At 37.6% G+C, this 21,006-nt stretch overlaps 1 protein-coding gene across 2 annotated transcripts in view; it reads left to right on the forward strand.

Moving 5' to 3' along the window:
* The window catches only part of LOC126284443 (cytochrome P450 302a1, mitochondrial), a 208,313-nt gene that overhangs the window by 130,000 nt on the left and 57,307 nt on the right, over positions 1-21,006 (forward strand). For both annotated transcript variants that reach the window (XM_049983364.1, XM_049983363.1), the window contains 3 exons: positions 6,012-6,246; positions 10,013-10,250; positions 10,909-11,096. In XM_049983364.1, coding sequence (XP_049839321.1) covers positions 6,033-6,246; positions 10,013-10,250; positions 10,909-11,096 — 640 coding nt within the window. In that variant the 5' untranslated portion in view covers positions 6,012-6,032. The remainder of the gene's footprint in view (positions 1-6,011; positions 6,247-10,012; positions 10,251-10,908; positions 11,097-21,006) is intronic.

Genomic DNA, 21,006 nt, shown 5'->3' on the forward strand with positions numbered 1-21,006 from the left:
GCAAAGACCACTCTTTTATCTGTCTGTCTACCCAGCTTTTAGATTCGGGCTACCCCTTCATACCTTCTACTGAGTGTGTTTTATCTTCCTCGTTTTATAATTTGACTCCCCTGACTGGATCTGTCCACTTTTAGTGGACCGTCTCTCTTCCGCGTGCAACTTTGGAATCACGGGACTGGTGACCTTACTGTTTAATCCCATAGCTCCTCTCAGTTAATCAATCAATCAATCTAGTTAGCAGTCACTTTAAGGCTGTGGTCCTAGTGACGCCGATATCGGCGAATTGTGCCGACGACCAACATCAGCTGATCTTTTCAAATCAGAATGTGGGCGTGAATGCGGAGACACAGTAGCTGATTTCATCGCCTGAAAGTACAGACTTCGGACGACATTTGGTGAAATTCAAATCGATGTTCTCCATACGATCTGTGAAAAAACTGATGTTTAATCCAAGAAAGAATGAGTTTGTGGCATCCTGAGGGTAAAAAAGTCATAATCGGGATGGTGTTCGGAATCTGTCTACAGAAATTGCAGGTTTATTAGAAACCACAACTAGGCAAAGCTTTATCGGAAATTTTAGGTGTGAACTGTAATCTCAAAAAATAATTTGTTCAAATGAGAATAACGGAGTATCTTATGCTTAATGTTACTGTGGTGGATCTTTTTTGTTTTGTGGTTGGTGGACATTAGCTGTCTACAAATTACTAATACTGCTTACTGATGTTTCTATGCCAGGCGGGGGGTGATTCTGTTACATGGACCGGTTTGCAAATGTGGTGTTATGTGCGTCCAGTTTTCAGTGCTTTACATGTTCGTAGTATCGTATTCTAAGCTTTATTTATCTTTCACGCGTATGTTAAATGATAATCATTGAAAGTTAACTAACGTATGCCTGCACAGCTTCAAATAAATTCACCAAAACATAGTGTTTGTAACCTTGCTTTTCATCACTATCATATTGAGTGCGTAAAGCCGAAGACTCAAGCGCAAAACACTTTCGGATAACGAAAGCTAATTTAGGGTATTTGTAGAGGTGTAATTCGAGCTCGGTTAAAAAATACGGATTAAAGATACAGTTCTGGCTCAAGTAAAAGTAGACGTGACATTTCGGTATTTGATATTTGGCCATTTCATTTTTCCACTTTTCAAGCCCATACCACGTTCTGAAAATAGAATTTCTAAGTTTTTGTTCGATATCATGGATGCTGTTTACGAGGCTCTAAAGACCAATTTAAGAGCGCTAATATCTTCACTCTTGCACCACAAAGACCGAAATGTTAAATTTATTCTATACCGAATTTTGAAGCTACGCTTTGTGCAAATGTACTAAAAAGACGCAGTGATAAGTTATAGATGATTTCCTATATTGAAATCTACACTCGATTTCAAATAATACTGCTATCAGAAACCTTGTTACTTCCTTTCTCAAATCCACTAAGCAAGCGTTTAAAGAGCACTGAAGTTTCCTGTACTAGAAACTGATTATATGAATATCCTGCCACCATTGCATTAATTTTCACCATTTTCAAAATAAGGTGAGCTACTTTGAACTCACAAATCTGTCTCACATTAACCGAATAATTCTTCCTTACTCACACATATGTTATCCATGTATCATACAGCTACTTTCACCACGTACGATAACCACTATGTGCTCACAATCTCATTCGCAAAAACCTTTATACATAGAAGTCGCACATCCTATCACTGTTCTATAATAAACCATACTCAGAACAACTAGTGTGGGAGGGAGCCTTATTGCGGTGTATCACAGAAACTACATATTTTGGTAATATACACATATAAATATGAAACGCTACATGAATGGCATTTTAGATTCAAGGGTAGTGGTTCCTTCTGTCACTAATTGGTGGTGGGAGAAGGAAAATGTTGTCACAAAGTTAAAGCATTGTTAACTTTTGTAGCATGGCGTTTTCCCATTCATCTCATATTTATAAAACTTGTCGCATAATTCCAATAACAGATGACAGAGTGTGCAGTACTCGCCATGTCCGTTTCGAGACAGATGTAGATTATTTATATACAGTTGGAACCTTTTTAATGGCAAACGTAATACTGCAACTCTCGCCTCCAAGCACAAAGGCGTCGTGGTATCTATCCCCCCTTTGGGGGTTAAAATCTTAACCAAACTTCATACATACAATACATTCTAAGCTACCCTAACCTCCCCTCCTTGACCTTGCCACAAACTGCCGAAGAAGGTCGGACGGACCGCGACCAAGCTGTTGGCCGATGTTATCGGGTGGCATCTGATGGCGGGGGTCTGACGAACGTTGTCGGTGACACTGTAAACGCAAAGTAAGTTCTGTTCTCGGAATAGCGCTGTACGAACATGTAATAACGTCTAACCGAAGAATAAACTCGGGGCAATAGAACTGGTGATCCTGGCAGGGTTAGCGAAGTTCCCCAGAGAATAAGTTTTGGCAGTGGCTGGAATAGTTACAGAATTAGTTATGACAAGATTGTTTGTTAGAACAAGGAGTGAGAAGAAACGTGGACGTCCCACAAATTATATGGTAGAACATGACGATTCAAAATTTATACAAAAATTTCTTACTACTACTTTTCGATCTCATGCTTCAGAAACTGGAGCACATGAATGAAATGCGAAACTATTTCCTAACATAAAACTTTTGCTTGTAGTAAGCTTAATAGGTAAGTGATATTGATACTTCGTGAAATATATTCTGTCCTGTTATTTATGTAATGAGGTACACAAAAATAACCATTTGTGTCAAAATAGTCTCCCCTTCTTAACGTGTGTTACAATTGATGCAATATCAGAAAGTCCTATTTCGTTTTATCTAACAGACAGTGACATAATAGACGTAATCAAATCAGGAAACTACATCCGTCTTAGGTTCTATTCGTTTTAACAACTTTTTCAGTATTAGATAGTGACATTTTGATTTTTCATGTAGAAAAACGTTTGATGAACTTAGATGAGGTAAGATTATTTTCTAGGAAAAGGATTGAAGAAGTGTTTACTGTCTTGATTGCCTCTTGGCTTTCCTCGTTTTATGTTTCCTATATTTAATTTTATGACACACGAAAGAGAACGTTATTAACTAATTCCAAAGTACACACATTTGAATTCCACACAGCGAAACAACTGTGACGAGGGGATAGAATAATGTTGTGTGAAGAGGCGTGGCACTGGACTTCAGCACACTTACGACCAAATGACACGTCTTACATTTCCTCGAACATATATTTTATATATCAAACTCTTCAGAAAGATATGCGCTACAAACTGATCATATTTTTGAAAAATCTATATTTTAAAGTTTTTGATGTCCTACCTCAAACACTCGAGGGGGGGGGGGGGGGAGGTGGTGAGAGGGGGGACCACTGTCCTCGGTTCGGAAATTTCGTAGATCCAGGGCTGATCATTGTTAGTTGAATTTGCATTATCGGCTCATTGCTCTCTCTTGGACATCATTAACTACAAGATTAGTAACAACTAAATATTGTGCCTGCAGACAGAAATTTTTGAATTTTCACATGCAACTGAATTTACGAGCTCGTTAATATTAGCGGCTGTTAGTGCAATTAGCAACTGTTAGTACATTAAGCTCAACGGAGTTAAAACTGAGTGATTTTCCCCGACAATGACGGTATCACTATCGGTGTCGTTAAAATTAACCTTCCTGAACTAACTGCTTCACATTCACAAATCAAAATGACTGTTGCTTAGTTCATAATAATAATAATAATAATTCACCATTTGAAATTCGCTTCTATACAAAGTCGCTACACTGGATAACGAAGCACCGCTGAAAATTAGATATTCGTCGCTTGGGCACACACTGTTCTTTTGTCCTTGCGTCTGTATCGTCGTAACTGACTAAGAACATCTTCTCCAGTGCAATGTCGTATCGACTTTCCATTATTAAGGTGGCTGATGGGCACGATTCGAAAGCCAATAAATTGCAATACATAAAAAGGATTCTTGCGAGAAATGTCAATCACTTCAACATGACTGGGATACTGGTGGTTTGAACATAAGAACTCAAACATTTGCCGGCCTCGGTGGTCTAGCCGTTCAATCCGGAACCGCACGACTGCTATGGTCACAGGTTCGATTTCTGCCTCAGGCATGGATGTGTGTGATGTCCTTAGGTTAGTTAGGTTTAAGTAGTTCTGAGTTCTAGGGGACTGATGACCACAGATGTTAAGTCCCATAGTGCTCAGAGCCATTTGAACCATTTTGAACTCAAACATTTATGGTCATGAGCATTATTTTATCATCTAGCGACCTACAGATATTTACAATAAAGCTCACCACACTGAGGTGACAGAAGTCATGGGATACCTTCTACTATCATCGGACCTCCTTCTACCTGGGGTACTGCAGCAACTCAACGTGGCTTGGATTTAGCAAGTTGTTGGGCTTCTCATGCAGAAATATTGAGCCACGCTGCCTTTACAGTCATCGATAATTTCGAAAGTTTTGCTGGTGCAGGATTTTGTGTATGAACTGACCTCTGAATTATATCCCATAAATGTTCGATAGGATTCATGTCGGGCAATCTGGGTGGCCAAATCATTTGCCCGAATTGCCAGAATTTCTTCAAATCAATTGCAAACAATTGTGGCTCGGTGCTGTGACATCGTTGTTTGAGAAGATGAATTCCATGAATGGCTGCAAGTGGCTTCCAAGTAGCCAAACATAACCACTGCAAGTCAATGATCAGTTTTGTTGAACCAGAGGACACAGTCCATTCCATTTAAACATGACCCACACCATTATGAAACCACCACCAGCTTGCACAGTACCTTGTTGACAATGTGGACTCATGGCTTTGTGCAGTTTGCGTCACATTCAAACCCTACCCTCAGCTCTTACCAACTGAAATGAGGACTCATCTGACCAGGCCATGTTTTCAGTCGTCCAGAGTCCAACCAATATGGTCACGGGCCCAGGAGAGGTGATGCTGTGCTGTTTCCAAAGGCACTTGCTTTGGTCATCTGCTGCCATAACCCATTAACACCAGATCTCACTTAAGAGATATGTTCGTTGTACAACCCACATTGGTTTCTGTGGTTATTACATGCAGTGTTGATTGTACTTTTGCACTGACAACTCTATAAAATGTCGCTGCTCTAAGTCGGTAAGTGAAGGCCATTGGCTACAGCATTGTCCGTGGTGAAAGGTAAACCCTGAAATTTGGTATTCTTAGCACAGAGTTGACACTGTTGGTCTCAGATAATTGAATTCCCCAATAATTTCCAAAATGGAATTTTCCTAGCATTTAGCTCCAACTACTATTCTGCATTCGGAGTCAATTAATTCCCATTGTGTGGCTATGATCACATTGGAAACTTTTCACGTGAGCCACCTGAGTACAAAGACAGCTCCGCCGATACACTGGCCTTTTGTACCTTGGGTACACAATATTACCGCCGTCTGTATATGTGCATATTGCTATCCCATGTCTTTTGTCACTTCAGTGTGTATTGTGTACCATGAAATATCATCAAGATGTTTCACAATATTAAATTGTATATTGCCTGTCTGTTCCCAAAGTGGATGCACACCTGTTCTCCTGTGCTTTATGACAATATTAATTGAATCATCAGGTCTGTATGCCAGCACAACATTTTTTGTATAATGACTACATAGCATCATTGCTCACAAGAAGTACTAACAATGTGTACAGCTCTAGCATTGAATCTCTATGGCTCATTGTTTGTTGACAATAGTATGCTTCTATTTCTTTCAACAGATGGATATTATTTGACCTGCTATTGCATAGCTATTATAGTTAGCCACCCAGACTCTCTGTAGAAAAAAAATAAAGGACAAAAGTAAATAATAACACACAGAAATATTGTGTGAGGATATACAACATTACAATGGGCCTAATATTTTATTTAGGTTGTGCAAATGATTCACTGTTGCTGTGCTGAAGCCAATGTTGTATCTGCTTCATATTTTATTTATGTAATACATAATTTATACTTAAATTATATTTTGTTCTTTGCAGGAAACAGAACATCGTACAGCAATGAGAAATTACCATTGTCCCAGGCTGCTATCGAGACTGAAATTGGACGAATTTGAGAAACTACATAGGCCTGGTCGTCGTCTATTTCAGAAGTGTTACAGCACACATAGCACTGTAACAACTGGAACATCAGACCCCAAATTATTTAAACACATACCTGGACCCAAATCACTACCACTGATTGGAACTTTGTTAAATTATGTTCCATTACTTGGTATGTAACAAATCTCAATTTTTTATTTTGAAGTATATAAATGACCCAGTATTTTAGTAATTTCGAAAGCATTGAGGAAAACTGTTTGGTATCAGGCATTGCTTCTCCAACCATTTTTTAATAAGAACTTCCCTTCACATTTTATCCAGGCTTATGGTTGGCTCTGCACATTAATCATAGGCTTGTTTGAATGTTTTTTTTTATATTTTGAATCTGATTAAAAATACAGAAGATTGAATTATTGCAGTGTCAAATGAGCAGCAATGATATTTATAGTCCGACTGTTTCTCCTGAATATGGTGCGGTATCCAAAGGTGTGGTTAGGTGGAAATCAAGGGTACAGCTTAAATGATTCCAGAATGAAGTTTTCACTCTGTAGTGGAGTGTGCACTGATATGAAACTTCCTGGCAGATTAAAACTGTGTGCCGGACTGAGACTCGAGCTAAGGACCTTTGCCTTTCTTAGGCAAGTGCTCTGCCATCTGAAATACCCAAGCACGACTCACGACCTGTCCTCTCAGCTCTTCATCTGCCAGTACCTCGTCTCCTACCGTCCAGACTTCACAGAAGCTCTTGCAAAACCTGAAGAACTAGCACTCCTGGAAGAAAGGATATTGCAGAGACTTGGCTTTGCCACAGCTTGGGGGATGTTTCCAGAATGAAATTTTCACTGCGCACCAGAGTGTTCATTGATATGAAAGTTCCAGGCTGATTAAAACTGTGTGCCGGATCAAGACTCAAACATGGGGACCTTTGCCTCTCATGGACAAGTGCACTTGCAAAGGTCCTGAGTTCGAGTCTGGGTCCAGCATAAAGTTTTAATCTGCCAGGAAGTTTCAGCTTAAATGATGGTACACCTCTATGTTGCTGAGTCAAATGAAGCCACAACAATGGGGAGGCTCTGGATGAATATCCCATGGTGCAAATCTGATTAATTGGAAGCACTACGGTACTTACGACACCTACAAAGGGGTCAGAAACATCACGGTGGGGGGCGGGGGGGGGGGGGGGGGGGAAGTCCACAGAGTTGAAGAGTTTATTTATTGTTCTCTGCTAAGTTATTGTGGCTTTTGATTGTTGGATTGAATTTAAAATTGCAAAGTAATTTAAATACTTCAAGGCAGTGTTTGAATTTTATTCTTATTAACTGTAAGGACAGTCTCCAAACCACACAAATAATTTTATGGATGCAATAATGATGTTTATCTCTAAATGCACAAATATTGGTCTTTGAGAAACACAGGCCCTTCTGTTTATCTGTACTGCTCGCAAGTCTGTAGTTAAGTTGTTAATAGTAGAGAATAAATGTGAGAAGGCATCTGATCTGAATAAAATGTGAGATACAGCTAATTTTGTGGAAGCTGTGTGAGACCAATATTTTTAATAATAGCCTTGTACCTCACCTGTTAAGAAACTGCATTTATTAAAGCTGAAGAAACTTTTGTTTTGATATATATTGTTAGGATCTACCAGTGTTAATATCAAAACAACACAGTTAAGGCGCTCAGGGCTGATTTCAAGTTACGCAGGACCTGTAAAACAGATGAACTGCAGGGCCCTGTGTGGCGATATGTGCTCATTTTTTTAGTCATATTATTTTACTCTCATATAACATTTTAAGACAACAACTAATTTGAACTGTATAGGTGTTATGCATTTTTATTTTTGATCTATTATCCAAGCAATATCTATTGTCATAGCTTAGTGGTCAGCATGGCTGACTTCCATGTGAATGTGGGTTCGATTCCTGGCACTGCCAGTGAGTTTTCCTTGGTTGGATGACTGAAACGAGGTACACTCAGGCTTATGATGGCAGTCAATGAGCTTCTTCAATGAGAAATAGCAGCACCAGGTCTGCTAAACTGATAATGACTGGGAGGTCAGTGTGCTGACCTCACACTCCCTCCACTACATCCGTATGATGAGGGCCAGCTCCAGAATTTTTTCCTCAAAAGTGACTTATTATTTGATCCCTCCACCCTCTTTCCTCATACACTTTCACCTTTCAGTTTTTGCTACTAATTGTGATAAAAATCTTGCACTTTGGGTGCTCCTAGCACCTCCCTCATTTGGGTGCCCCTAGCAGCTGTTGCCAGTTGTGATAAGTCCTGCATATCACAGGCGTAGTGCCTCTGGAGCCCCAAGCAGCAGCTTGTGCTGCATGGGCCTTAAACTTACTCTTCATGTGGCATTTTACAGGTAGAAGATGACATGGCAATCATTCAGTCCTGACCGCTTTGTCTGTGACCAGAGTAGTGGAGCTTTTTTGGCTTGTGTTATTATGTAAACAACACTATAAACATTAGTCAAAGCACTAAACTATGTGTCACAGTAGACTTTTCGTAACTCCATACAAATCACAGTGGAAAATCAACAGTGTAAAAAAGTAAATAATACATATGTCCTTCTGTGTATTATGTTTCTTCTCAACAAGAAAATTGTTAACTCACTGACGTAGTTATGCAGTAATGTGTAGAGGTGAGCACTTTCTTGAATCAATTCAAACTTGTTCCAAGCCCTAAGTTGGTCTAACTCAGAGTGTTTTCAGATTTGTAACATGACATGTGCAGAACTAGTGAAGCATTTCCACCTCAGCGACTCTTGACATAACAAGGAAGAATAAGAAAAAAGTGCCCACACTAGAATGTAAGAGAGATTTGACCATTTACACATTGACCTATAGATTTAACCATCAGTCATCCAGATTAAACAACACACTCACAGGATGACATTTGCAAAAAAAGAAAAGAAATTGAGAAACATGTTTACTCCTGTTATTTGGATCAGGTATCTCAGTGCTTTCATAAGGAATTATTGTGCTCCCACCTATTTAAATTTCCTTGTGATAAAAAGCTGCCAAATTATTCTGATGACAGTTGATGTGAAGTGGAAAGTTGTGGTGTAAACACAGATTTTTACCAATTTCTTAGACAAACAATACAAACAGAACTTACAATCCTTCAGACTGAACTCACCCAAGCAGAAAACTGATTTTTTAACCATGTTGTACAACAATATTCCATTTCCATAAAATATGTAAACTGAAACTTCACATTGGCTTACAGTATCAAACTGCTGACTATTATCTTGCCTCCTCAGTGTGAACTAATTTCTTGAATTTTCTAAATTTCATTCCATATTTTTTATTCAGGTACCTTCAAGAATATTCAGTGATGTCTTCTCCCAAACAATGTTAATGATAGCATCATAAAATGAACACCAATTGCTAAGCAAAATACTAATTGGATATGATAGCATTTAGTGTGTACCACTATGAGGGAAACAGTTGCAGTGCCTACTATTGACCTCACACAGGTCACTACTCATCGCAGCCAAGTGATGAAGAGACAAAAACACTCCTGTGCCAATGTTGTGATTTTTGCACACTGTCATTATTATTAGTTATTTTCTGTAATACCTGCAAACTACTGGGATGTGTCAGTGTAAAATCTTAAAATTAAGACCAAAGATACTTTTGTCCTTCACACACTCACAAAACTTATCACTCAGTGTGCATGCACTGTTCTGTCAGCAGAGTCGATTGTGCTCTCCAGCATACATCAAACAGTAGCACTGAATTTCTGCTTTGGATATGTAAACACTAACAGATGCACCCAAATCTCACCCTCCTCTTATTGGCATAATTACTAATACTGATTGAAAAATCATATATTTTGTCATATAATTTTGACTAATTAGTGTTACTAATCTATGCTATCCAGTTTTTGGCTAAGTTTAGAGTCAATAGCATGTTTGCATTTTATAGGTGACTATAAGTTTGACAGATTGCATCGAAATGGAATGAAGAAGTTGAAGAAATATGGAAAGCTTGTGAAAGAAGAAATTGTACCTGGTGTTAATGTTGTATGGGTCTTTGACCCATCTGATATTGAAACAGTATTCAAAAGTGAAGGACGATATCCAGAGCGCCGAAGTCATCTTGCAGTGGAAAAGTACCGACGAGAGAGACCTGAAATCTATAGCAATGGCGGTCTTTTGCCTACGTAAGAACTATCAAGTCTTTCATTGTGTTAGGCATGCAGTTCTGTTAGTTTTACAAATGAACTTATGCAGCATTGATGAATTTAAAACAAATAGACAACAGATGTATTTGACACATTGGCACATGTGAAACTGTTCATGTCAAGGATATGCTATTCAAGTGAAAAAGAGCTGAAAATATGGCAGTGAATGCATGTGAACAAAATAAAATTTAGAGGCACTTAAATTTTCTGTAGTTTATCTAAGTACAAGATACGTGAATGATTACTGATAATGTGTCCTACATTAAACAGTGAAACATATTTGCAGCACCCCATGCTAACAATTTCCAAACTGTGTTATATTAAACTATAGCTACTTTTTTGTTAAAGTTGTGTGAAATACTTTCATCAAGAGGGGGTTACAAGGAGGGATTTTTAAGGAAAACTGACTGTTTATATGGTGAACAATTAGTAATGATACTAATTTTAAAAATTTTCATAATGATATTTTCTACAGCCAAGAAATTATTCTGTACAACTTAGATGCTGTGTTGTACTAACATCATAATGATACATTGTTGTGTAAATTGATTTTCACATGCACTTATATACACTATATTTTTAATTAATTATTATTGGCACTGAAATAATATCAGCACTTTCTTACTTTTACGTGCAGGAATGGAGCAGATTGGTGGCATCTGAGAAGTAAATTTCAGCAAGCATTGAGTCGACCCCAAAATGTTAAGCTGTACATAGAACAAACTGATGCTGTAATTCAAGAATTTATAGAACTGATCAGAAGACATTCAAAATCTCAAAAACCACATGATTATCTACATGATTTGTCTCATCTTTTCATGGAATGTATGCATTTTTATGTATCTGTGTTACTGTTGAGTAAAGAGGATACTGTAACATTTTCTTCTTCTTCTTCTTTCTTTCTTTCTTTTTTTTGTGTGTAAAAGTAGACCAAAACATGTTGAATAATCACATTTCTGGTCTAGTTTATCTTCTTGGACAGTTAACAACAGGAGTAATTTCAAATAGCCAACAAAGTTGCCAGTTCCATTTTTATGTGCATGATTCTGGCAACAAATATAGATAAATAAGTCAGACTCTGTAAGTTGGTATTACATATGTTTGATGACTGGACACCTACCATACTATGACATATTGTTGGTGCAAAAGTGCTAGTTATGTCCAACTTAGACTACTGGCACTTGCTGTGCATTTTGCTCGTATGTTTTCCAAAATCAACATTGATATTCATGTTACTCATCCTACAGTATAAATGACCCTGCCAAATGAAGTGACTGTTGTAATATTAACAAATTAAGTATTACATCTCAAGCCTTGTCTAGATGAAGTCATGAATATTATTTATGGGATTTTCTGAAATTCCTATTTTAACAGACTCTTTAAATATGCTACCAGAGAAATTAAGAGCCTGCTCTGTCATGTTTAATTTCATTTTATATTCCAGGGGTAGTGTGTGATGTTGCTGATCTTAACTATCAAGAAGTTGATCAGTCACAGTAGTGCCCACTTGCACTGCCCATTAAGCCATCGGAGTCTCGATGATTAAAGTCTCATAGAACAGATTTAAATTGCAACTTCCTGGCAGATTAAAACTGTTTGCTGGACCGAGACTCAAACTCAGGAACTTTGCCTTTCGCAGGCAAGTGCTCTACCATCTGAGGTACCTAAGCATGACTCACAACCTGTCCTCACAATTTTGCTTTCACCAGTACCTCATTTCCTACCTTCCAAACTTCACAGAAGTTCTCCTGCAAAACTTGCAGGACTAGCACTACTGGAAGAACGGATATTGTGGAGACATGACATAGCCACAGCCTGGGGGATGTTTCCAGAATGAGATTTTCACTGTGCAGCAGAGTGTGCACGGATTTGAAACTTCTTATCAGATTAAAAGTGTGAGACGGACCGAGACTCAGTCGGAACCTTTGCCTTTCACGGACAAGTGTTCCATTCTTCCTGTAGTGCTAGTCCTGCAAGTTTTGCAGAACTTCTGTGAAGTTTGGTAGGTAGGAGACAAGACATTGGTGGAAGTGAAATTGGGAAGATGGGTTGTGAGCCTTGCTTGGGCAGCTCAGATGGTAGAGCACTTGCCTGCAAAAGGCAGAGGTTCCGAGTTCGAGTCTCGGTCTGTTACACAGTTTTAATCAGCCAAGAAGTTTCAAATCAGTGCACACTCCAGTGCAAAGTAAAAATCTCATTCCAGATTTAAACTGATTCCTGGATATTGTACTAATGATGTACACTACACAAATTTTCAAGTAATGTGGTTTTTTCCACATTTATTATCACTTCAAATATTGTGACGACCAGATCCAGTTTCACATATAACATCCTTTGCAACTAGTTACCATCACACTATGCCATGGTAGTGTAGTGGTTGGTACATCTGGCTAGTGGGCAGCAGACCCAGGTTCAAATCCTGGACTTGGTACAAATTTTCATTCCTCACTTCAGTCTGTGCATGTACATAATAGTTTCCATCAATTTACTGTACCTAAACGTGGCATTAATGACACAGTTACACTATGAATTCAAAGTCCTTTTGAACACAATGCTAATAGACCACAGTGTAAAAGACAGTGCGCACGTTTGAAAGATGTTCATACAAAATCATACACTTATCGAAGTTAATATGTCGAGTCAAAGTTATATCTTGAGTGAGCAATACAGGTGGCCGATTTTTATACAATGTTATGAACTCGAACTCTCATGAGTATGTTACATATGTGTTACTTGATTGCTTGCTGGTCATGAACTTTCACATAAATGTTGCTTGTGAACTTTCAGAACAAGGACTTACTTTTTGGGGTGACATGAGCTTTACCAAGACAGGTGTATGAACATATTGTGACTTTGCAAACTACATTTTGTTTTAAAAAATGGCTAGGTAAGATATTGCTAATTCAAAGAGACTGTTGTTGTTGTGGTCTTCAGTCCAGAGACTGATTTGATGTAGCTCTCCATGCTACTCTATCTTGTGCAAGCTTCTTCATCTTCCAGTACCTACTGCAACCTAAATCCTTCTGAATCTGTTTAGTTTATTCATCTCAAAGAAACTATATGTTACAATAGTAATCTTGCATACAAAATATGTGGTGGTTAGGAAGATACAAAAGATAAGGCAACCACATTGTACACCTTCACTTTGAATAACCTATTTAGAAGTACAGTTGCTTTATTTTGATTTATGATCATTTATAGCAGTTTTAGGTAATTCTCAATGAATCGCCTAATTACTTAGTGAGAAGTGCCATTTGGTCCAGGAAATTTAGAGTGACAAAAGCATAGTGGTAAGAGTTGGAATCTAACAAGTGCAATGGCTAAATTTGCAATGGAAAATCTAAGTACATTTGAGATTTAAAATTTATCAGTGAAGATAATTAGTTTCAGTAAAATTAAAATACTTTACCATAAAGTCTTAATGTTGATCTTTTAGTGAGTAGTGTCATCATTATCAGATATAGCTATTGCTTCGAAAGGTTTTTCCCACTACTTAATGTAGTAGAATTTTCAGTTGGGCATAATTTTTAATAAACAAAATTAATTATGTCTTTGAAATCATCTGATCTGTGACAATGTAGGGAATAATGAAATTGAATGGGATCTGGTCTAAATAATAAATGGGTCGATTCACACATTCTTCAGAGATACACATTATAGAAAATGAGAATCAAATTACAGTTAAAGAAAAATAATTAATTATTGGTAGGAGTCTAATAAGGCAAATGAGAGATTTCAGCTTGCTCTGTTCCAAGGCAGCTGCATTTTCAGCTTGCTGAAGTTTACAGAAGGTAGTGTCTCAGATATGAGAGTTACTGGAAGTGGATTTAATGGCAGATGGTTAAACAGGTAACAGCTGTTAGTTTTTTTGTAACTTTAAATAGACTTGAATCAAGAAATGTCATCTCCAGGTAGGAATATCAACAATATAGGAAAAGACAGATTGCTACTTACTGTAAAGAAGACATGCTAAGTTGCAGTCAGGTGCACTGTTAATAAAGTTGGTTTGTCTCCTAATATTCTCCCCCACATACAAGAAGCTAAGCTGGCATGCAGTGTTTTATATACTCAGCTTTGATACTGTTAGTTTGTGCTTAATGTTTCAGTGAAGGCGTTTTGTCATTGTAGATAAAAATGAAATAATTTTTCTAGAGACAAAAGACAGCCAGTAGGGGGCATAAAAACAACCTTTATATTTTCCACAGTGCTCCTGATTTTTTACCACAATGAGAAATTGATTTGTCAGTTTGTGTATTTATCCTTTTTAAAAATATTCATAGACATTTTATTCTATGAAAAAAAATCTGCCTATCTGGCATTATGGATCAAGGTTCCTAGTGTGGTACACCTGTACATGGAGCATTTTTTGACAAAGGGACCAGAATTCACTAAGTCCCAGTTGGTGTGTCTGTATGGGTGATATGTTTGTTGTATGGTATCAAAGAACAAGGAAACTACTTGAAAACCTAAAATTTATACATCTTAATACAAAATTTAATGAAAAGGTTAGTTGATACTTCCATAAAGCAGAGATACTGAATCATAGACAGGCACAACAAAAAGACTCTTGGAAAGTGAGCTTTCAGGCAACAAGGCCTTTGTCACATGAGATGACTAGAGAAACGTGTGAAAGAAGAGAAAGAAGGATAAAAAAGTCTTGTTGGCTGAAAGCACACTTTCCAACTGTCCTTTGTGCCTATCTGTGTCTATATGTTGTGTAGCAACTGTCCTTTTCACGAAATTTTTACATTCTTCATGCATTTTCCATTGTTTAGCAATCCAAAATTTATGGTACAACTTGAAAATCTGAACTTGCTGTCACTTCTCAAAGTGTTAGTTGGTGGAAAACAAGTGAATTACCCAGCGAAAATCTGTATAGAAAATTTCTGCACATTGACGCTCTCTCTGTGTCTGAAACCACCATACCAACTGTAAGCTGGATGTAACCCTTTAATTGCTTACCTACCATCTTCCCTCATAGAGAAAGGCCTTGCTGAAATGAAGTAGGCACTAGAAGTGGAACTCTGGTATAAACTAGCATTTCATGAAAATACTACAAAACTGTCTTAAATACTAGAATGGGACTTTCTAGAAAAGCTACTTTCAAAGCCAACGCATGGAAAAAATATATTGGATCTTATGGCAACAAATAGTCTCAACGTCTCTGAGAATGTCCACACTGAAAAGGATGTTGGGGAACATGAGGCAGTTGTAGCAATACTGATAACTGGAAGTACAAAGGACATCTGACAGACATTTGCAGATTTGTATACTTGTTAGGCTTTTAAAAGAGGCTGTACTTTCATATTTCAAGGAGCTAATGAAATCATGTACTCCTGGACATAAGCATGTAGTAGAATTATAGCCCAAGGTCAGCAGAACAGTTGGCGAGGCACTGGACAGATGTGTTCCTAATGAAACAGTCATTATGGAAATGGTGACTGCTACACAACAGTTGTAAAACAAAGCATAAAGCTGGAGATATATGCTGAATGGAACATGCTTCACAGTCAAGAAAGCAAATAAATAAATAAATAAATGTAAAAATAAATAAAGGTATGAAGCCTCCAAGAACTATTGTAGCAGCACCTTATTGAAAAAATCTCTTACTGTAACTCTGAATTACTGTATGAATACCTATGTACTGTCATTGAGAAACAGCTGAAATCGTTCATAGTGAACAAAACACAAGGGCCTGATGGAATAACTGTCAGATTCTATTCATAATTTGCAACAGAGTTAACCATAATATACCACAGATTGCTTAATTTTTTAGTTTTATTTTTTTATATTTTTATTCATGATGTAAATAAAATAGAAAGAAACTTCCACATGGGAAAAATATATTAAAAACAACGATTCCAAGACTTACCAAGCGGGAAAGCGCCGGCAGACAGGCACAATGAACAAAACACACACACAGAATTACTAGCTTTTGCAACCGATGGTTGCTTCTTCAGGAAAGAGGGAAGGAGAGGGAAAGACGAAAGGATGTGGGTTTTAAGGGAGAGGGTAAGGAGTCATTCTAATCCCGGGAGCGGAAAGACCTCCCTTAGGGGGAAAAAAAGGACAGGTGTACACTCGCACACACACACATATCCATCCACACATCCCCTTTTTTTAGGGGGGGGGGTGTCAAAATTGTCCTCGTTGGTTGTAAGAAACTGCAGGTGACACCTGTCTATAGGAAGATAAGCACAAATGATTGTTTAAATGACCATCCAATGTCATCGACATCAATCAGTTGTAGAGACCTAGGACATATTCGGAGATCAATTGTAATGAGATGTCTTGAATAGACTGAGTTCCCCATGTCAAACAGCACAGATTCCAAAAACATTGGTCCTGCAAAACTCACTTGCATGTTTCTCGCAAGGCATTCAGAAAGTCATAGATTGAAGCAATCAAGTGGATACATTATTTCTTGACATTTGAAAAACATTTACCTAAGTACTATACCAACATTTATTAACAAAAGTGCAATTATACTGGGTAGTAAACAACATTTGTGACCATATAATGTAATTATGTTGATAAAAAACTACTTACATAGAATTCTGTTCTGAATGATTGGGATGCAAATGTTTATTTTCTGCTCTCATTTGGATTTTCTATTGTTATCCTATAGCTACACAGGTGAATTTGTGCCTTAGTTCCTCCTCTTGACTGTTTTCTGTTCTGTCATCTACCCTCATCCAGCTTAATTTGTGCTCTAGCTCTGATGTTGACAATATGTTACAGTAATTCCTTCTTTCTACTCGCCAATTTTTCCTTTCAAAAGTATCTCTCTTCTTTACTGGGCATCTGTCAAGGTGAATAAAAGATTTAGGCTGCATCTTTCTTTATGTTACAACTTATCATGTTTGCTCTTCGTCAGTAAAGAGAATTTGCACATTAACCAATGAGTGATAGGTGAAATATTTTTTCATTATTATAGGTCTCTGTTACTGTCATGATGTCCCTTACTCCATCATGGAGAAAAAATTTTGTTTTAAAATTATGGATGATATTTTGCCAGCTGTAAGTGTTTATGATTGTTTCTTTTTTCCTTGTATCAGTGTATAACAAGCATTATTTTAAATACAAATTGTCTGATGAGTATGGCTGACTGAATCCTTATGATTATTACTAAACATTGTACCAACAAAAAAGGTCCCACATTGTTCCTTTTGCAAAGAATTAGTGATAAAAAACCTCTAACCTGTGGATGATTTCTCAGATATATATGCAAGTGTATTATGAAGGCAGCTGTGGTGGCTTCCTATGCAATGCAGTGGATTCTTGTATTTTTATTGTTATCGATGATTATAGAAATTACAGTTTGGAAATGAGTGCTTCCAGGTTCAAGTCCATATCATACTCTTTTTTAATATTATCAGTGGTGTCAATAACAAGGGAATATTGCTAAAGGTCAATGAATGACCTTGAAACTTAGTGGGCATGTAGAAGAGGCAAAATAAAGCAGTACCTGTTTATTTGTATGTGTCCAATTTCATTTTTAAGGGGTAAAATACACCCAGAAAGGTAAGTTAGCGTATTAGGTTTAGAGCGAATAGCTCTGAAACCAAGAAATATTAAAAAAATGTGTTTCATATGAAAGTTGAAATGGAACTAACATTCTTGAAAGCTGTATAATCAACTTTTGAAAAAAACTGAAAATATTTCAAATTACCCCACTACCATTAATGAATTTTGCAAAATGGAAACTTTTTTTTTTACAATGCTTATTTATACTAAGCATCAAGCATATTTTGGTAGATTGGGAAACCTTGGTGAAAAGAATTGACTATATGCTAGTGACTGCAGCTTGACTGTATTGTTTCCCAAGTGGAGATTAACATCATGGTCGTGCAACAGAACTAGTTCTGAAAATCTTCTCACAAAATTCTTCTGACATTGAAAGCTGTGTACATTCAATGGCTGTACCTGCCCCATCGAGCCTTTTGGGATAACTAACTGAACAAGTTCCTTTTCCTCAGGAACAGCACTCCAAACAATTTTCTCATGCTTATAACCCTAGGAATCTTATAATAATACAAATTTTTCTCTTGCACTCGGAAATAAAATGTCCGCCAAATAACTTTTGATGTGGTCAGACGGTTTACCAGATTTTGATGCTTCACAAGAACATCTGGGCCTTCAAAGGGAGATTCTTTAATTCTCACTCCAAACTATCTATTAGGTTCTTTTAAAGCTATAAAAGGGGGATAAGCAGTTTGCCAGCTGCAGAGACTGTAGGCTGAATAGTGTAACTGTGAGTAATTGATGACAGTGACTGCGTCATGGATTCAATTTTCTTTGCCTCTTTTGGAACAAAATACATTGAATGTGCAGCTCCAGATTCAACATGCTCTAATCAGGGTTGTAAACATTTTCAGCCATAAAAATGCTGATATGCTCCTTAACTTGCACTAAAAATTTTAAAGTGACATTGTTGAGATAATTTTATTGTTTATGTAATGTCTAGTTACAAATGTTGCTATTTTTCAAGATACAATTCCATGCTCCTCTTTAAAATTCAGTAGCCATTTGGGGACTGACTTGGAACTACATAACATTACTTCCCTGCTCATTTGCAAGCCCCACTTTTGATTGTCAGTATCATTGGTAACCAGACAATGACAGTACTTTTAGTGAAGTCTAGCAGTGTATTACCATCATCATGTCATGTTTCGAGCCATCAAGAACAATGTACTTTTCCCAACGATGCAGCTGTTTCACTGACATAGCTTTGTGATATTTATGCTAAGTGGATGGAAGCCATCTTTTCCCTTTTTCCTGTTTTTCCAAAATTCAACCACAGATTTCTTGTATTCAAAGTTTAATTAACTTTCTGAAGGAAGGACATTGCCTGGAATGAAAAAGTCTCCGTGTGTTTCAAAATCAGATACACAATAATTATCAATCATTGCTATATCATGGAGCCCTGGTCCATCAAACCATAGGCCATTATCTTGTTCCATAATAGTTGAATGTCCCTCCATGCTGTCACAAATCAATGTTACAATGGTATCTTTCACTTGCACTTTCTGTCAATTGATAGAGCTCTCAAGAAAGTTCATAATGCTGAAATGATCATTCAGCATTCAAGAAATATTAACTGGGTTTACATTTGGCACCTTCCCTATTTGCAAACAGATTTACTTCATACACAGTACAAAGTCTCACACCAATTTGACAAGAAGTTTATTCAACACCACAGGCTCAGTGAATACTGACAACTACAGGCAGTGCAAAGAAGAATATGAAGAAATGTCCGTGTTGATGACCACATCCAGAAATCTGTGTGATGTGCATTAATGCAAAGAGCATTCTGTGAGAGAGAGATCCTAAAAAGTCTACCAGGGTCCAGTAATTGTACAGTGATGTTCAGTTCCATAGCAGTTTCAAGTGCCAGATGAGACTGCTGCAGAGCTGTCAGCACTAGCTTATATAACAGGAGGCACCAATGGAAGACACCAGCATGCACAGCTATTAGCAGACTTGTAATATGGTCTACAATGCCATCAACTAGCAGTTCATACCTAGGAATGTTCTCTTGTAAGCTCCACAACAACTAGTAGGATTACAGTCAACACTATGACTGCTTTCACTGAGTAAGACACTCAAAAGAAGTCTGGAATATGAAACTGGATATAGTTGCACAGTCTGATGATCAGAAACTACTTGCTGCAATCTCTCCTTAGCTCTGATAACCATACAGTAATGTTAACAATTTTTTTCACCACTATTTATTTGAACTACCTACCTTCATGTTGAGTGCTGCAGTGAGAAAATTGCTGATCTTTTTGTTTTCAAGCATGTTTGATAAGAGGTTTAATTTCAAATCTGCTCAGCAGTGGGGACAAGTTATCTGGTCAATCTGCATGAATTACTACTACAAGACTGTAAAAATGACTCTGTGAATTATTGGAAAAAGCAGTTTGAGAATTTAGGAGGGAAAAGTTTTCATGACAACAGTTTCATGAGTAGTGTTAAAGTTGATTTCATATGTATATACACTGAAGTGCCAAAGTAACTGGTACAGACATGTGTATTCAAATACAGAGATAAGTAAACAGGCAGCATATGGTGCTGCAGTCAGCAAAGCATATATAAGACACCAAGTGTTTGATGCAGTTGTCAGATCGATTAATGCTGCTACAGCATTAAGTGAGTTTTAATGTGGTATTACAGTTGGCACATGAGCAATGGACACAGCAGCTCCAAGTTAGTGATGAAGTGGGGATTTTCCTGTACAACGATTTCATCAGTGTGCTGTGAACATCAGAAATCTGGTAAAACATCAAATCTCCGACATTGCTGCTGACAGAAAAAGATCGTGCAAGAACGGGACCAACGATGGCTGAAGAGAATTGTTCAATGTGACAGAAGTGCAACCTTTCTGCAAATTGCTGCGGATATCAGTGCTGGGCCATCAACAAGTGTCAGCATGTGAACCATTTAATGAAACATCATCAATATGAGCTTTCAGAACTGAGGCCCACTTGTGTATCATTGATGACTGCACAACACAAAGCTTTATGCATCACCTGGTCCTGTCAATACCGATATTGGACTATTGATGATTGGAAATATGTTGCCTTTTTTCAAATTGAGCTGATGGATGTGTACCGGTATGGAGACAACATCATGAATCCATGGACCCTGCTTGTCATCAGGGGACTGTTCAAGCTGGTGGAGGCTGAGGGATATGGGACTACTGATACATCTAGATATGACTCTGACAGGTGAC

Source organism: Schistocerca gregaria, chromosome 8, assembly GCF_023897955.1.
Source record: "Schistocerca gregaria isolate iqSchGreg1 chromosome 8, iqSchGreg1.2, whole genome shotgun sequence".
Classification (NCBI taxonomy): domain Eukaryota; kingdom Metazoa; phylum Arthropoda; class Insecta; order Orthoptera; family Acrididae; genus Schistocerca; species Schistocerca gregaria.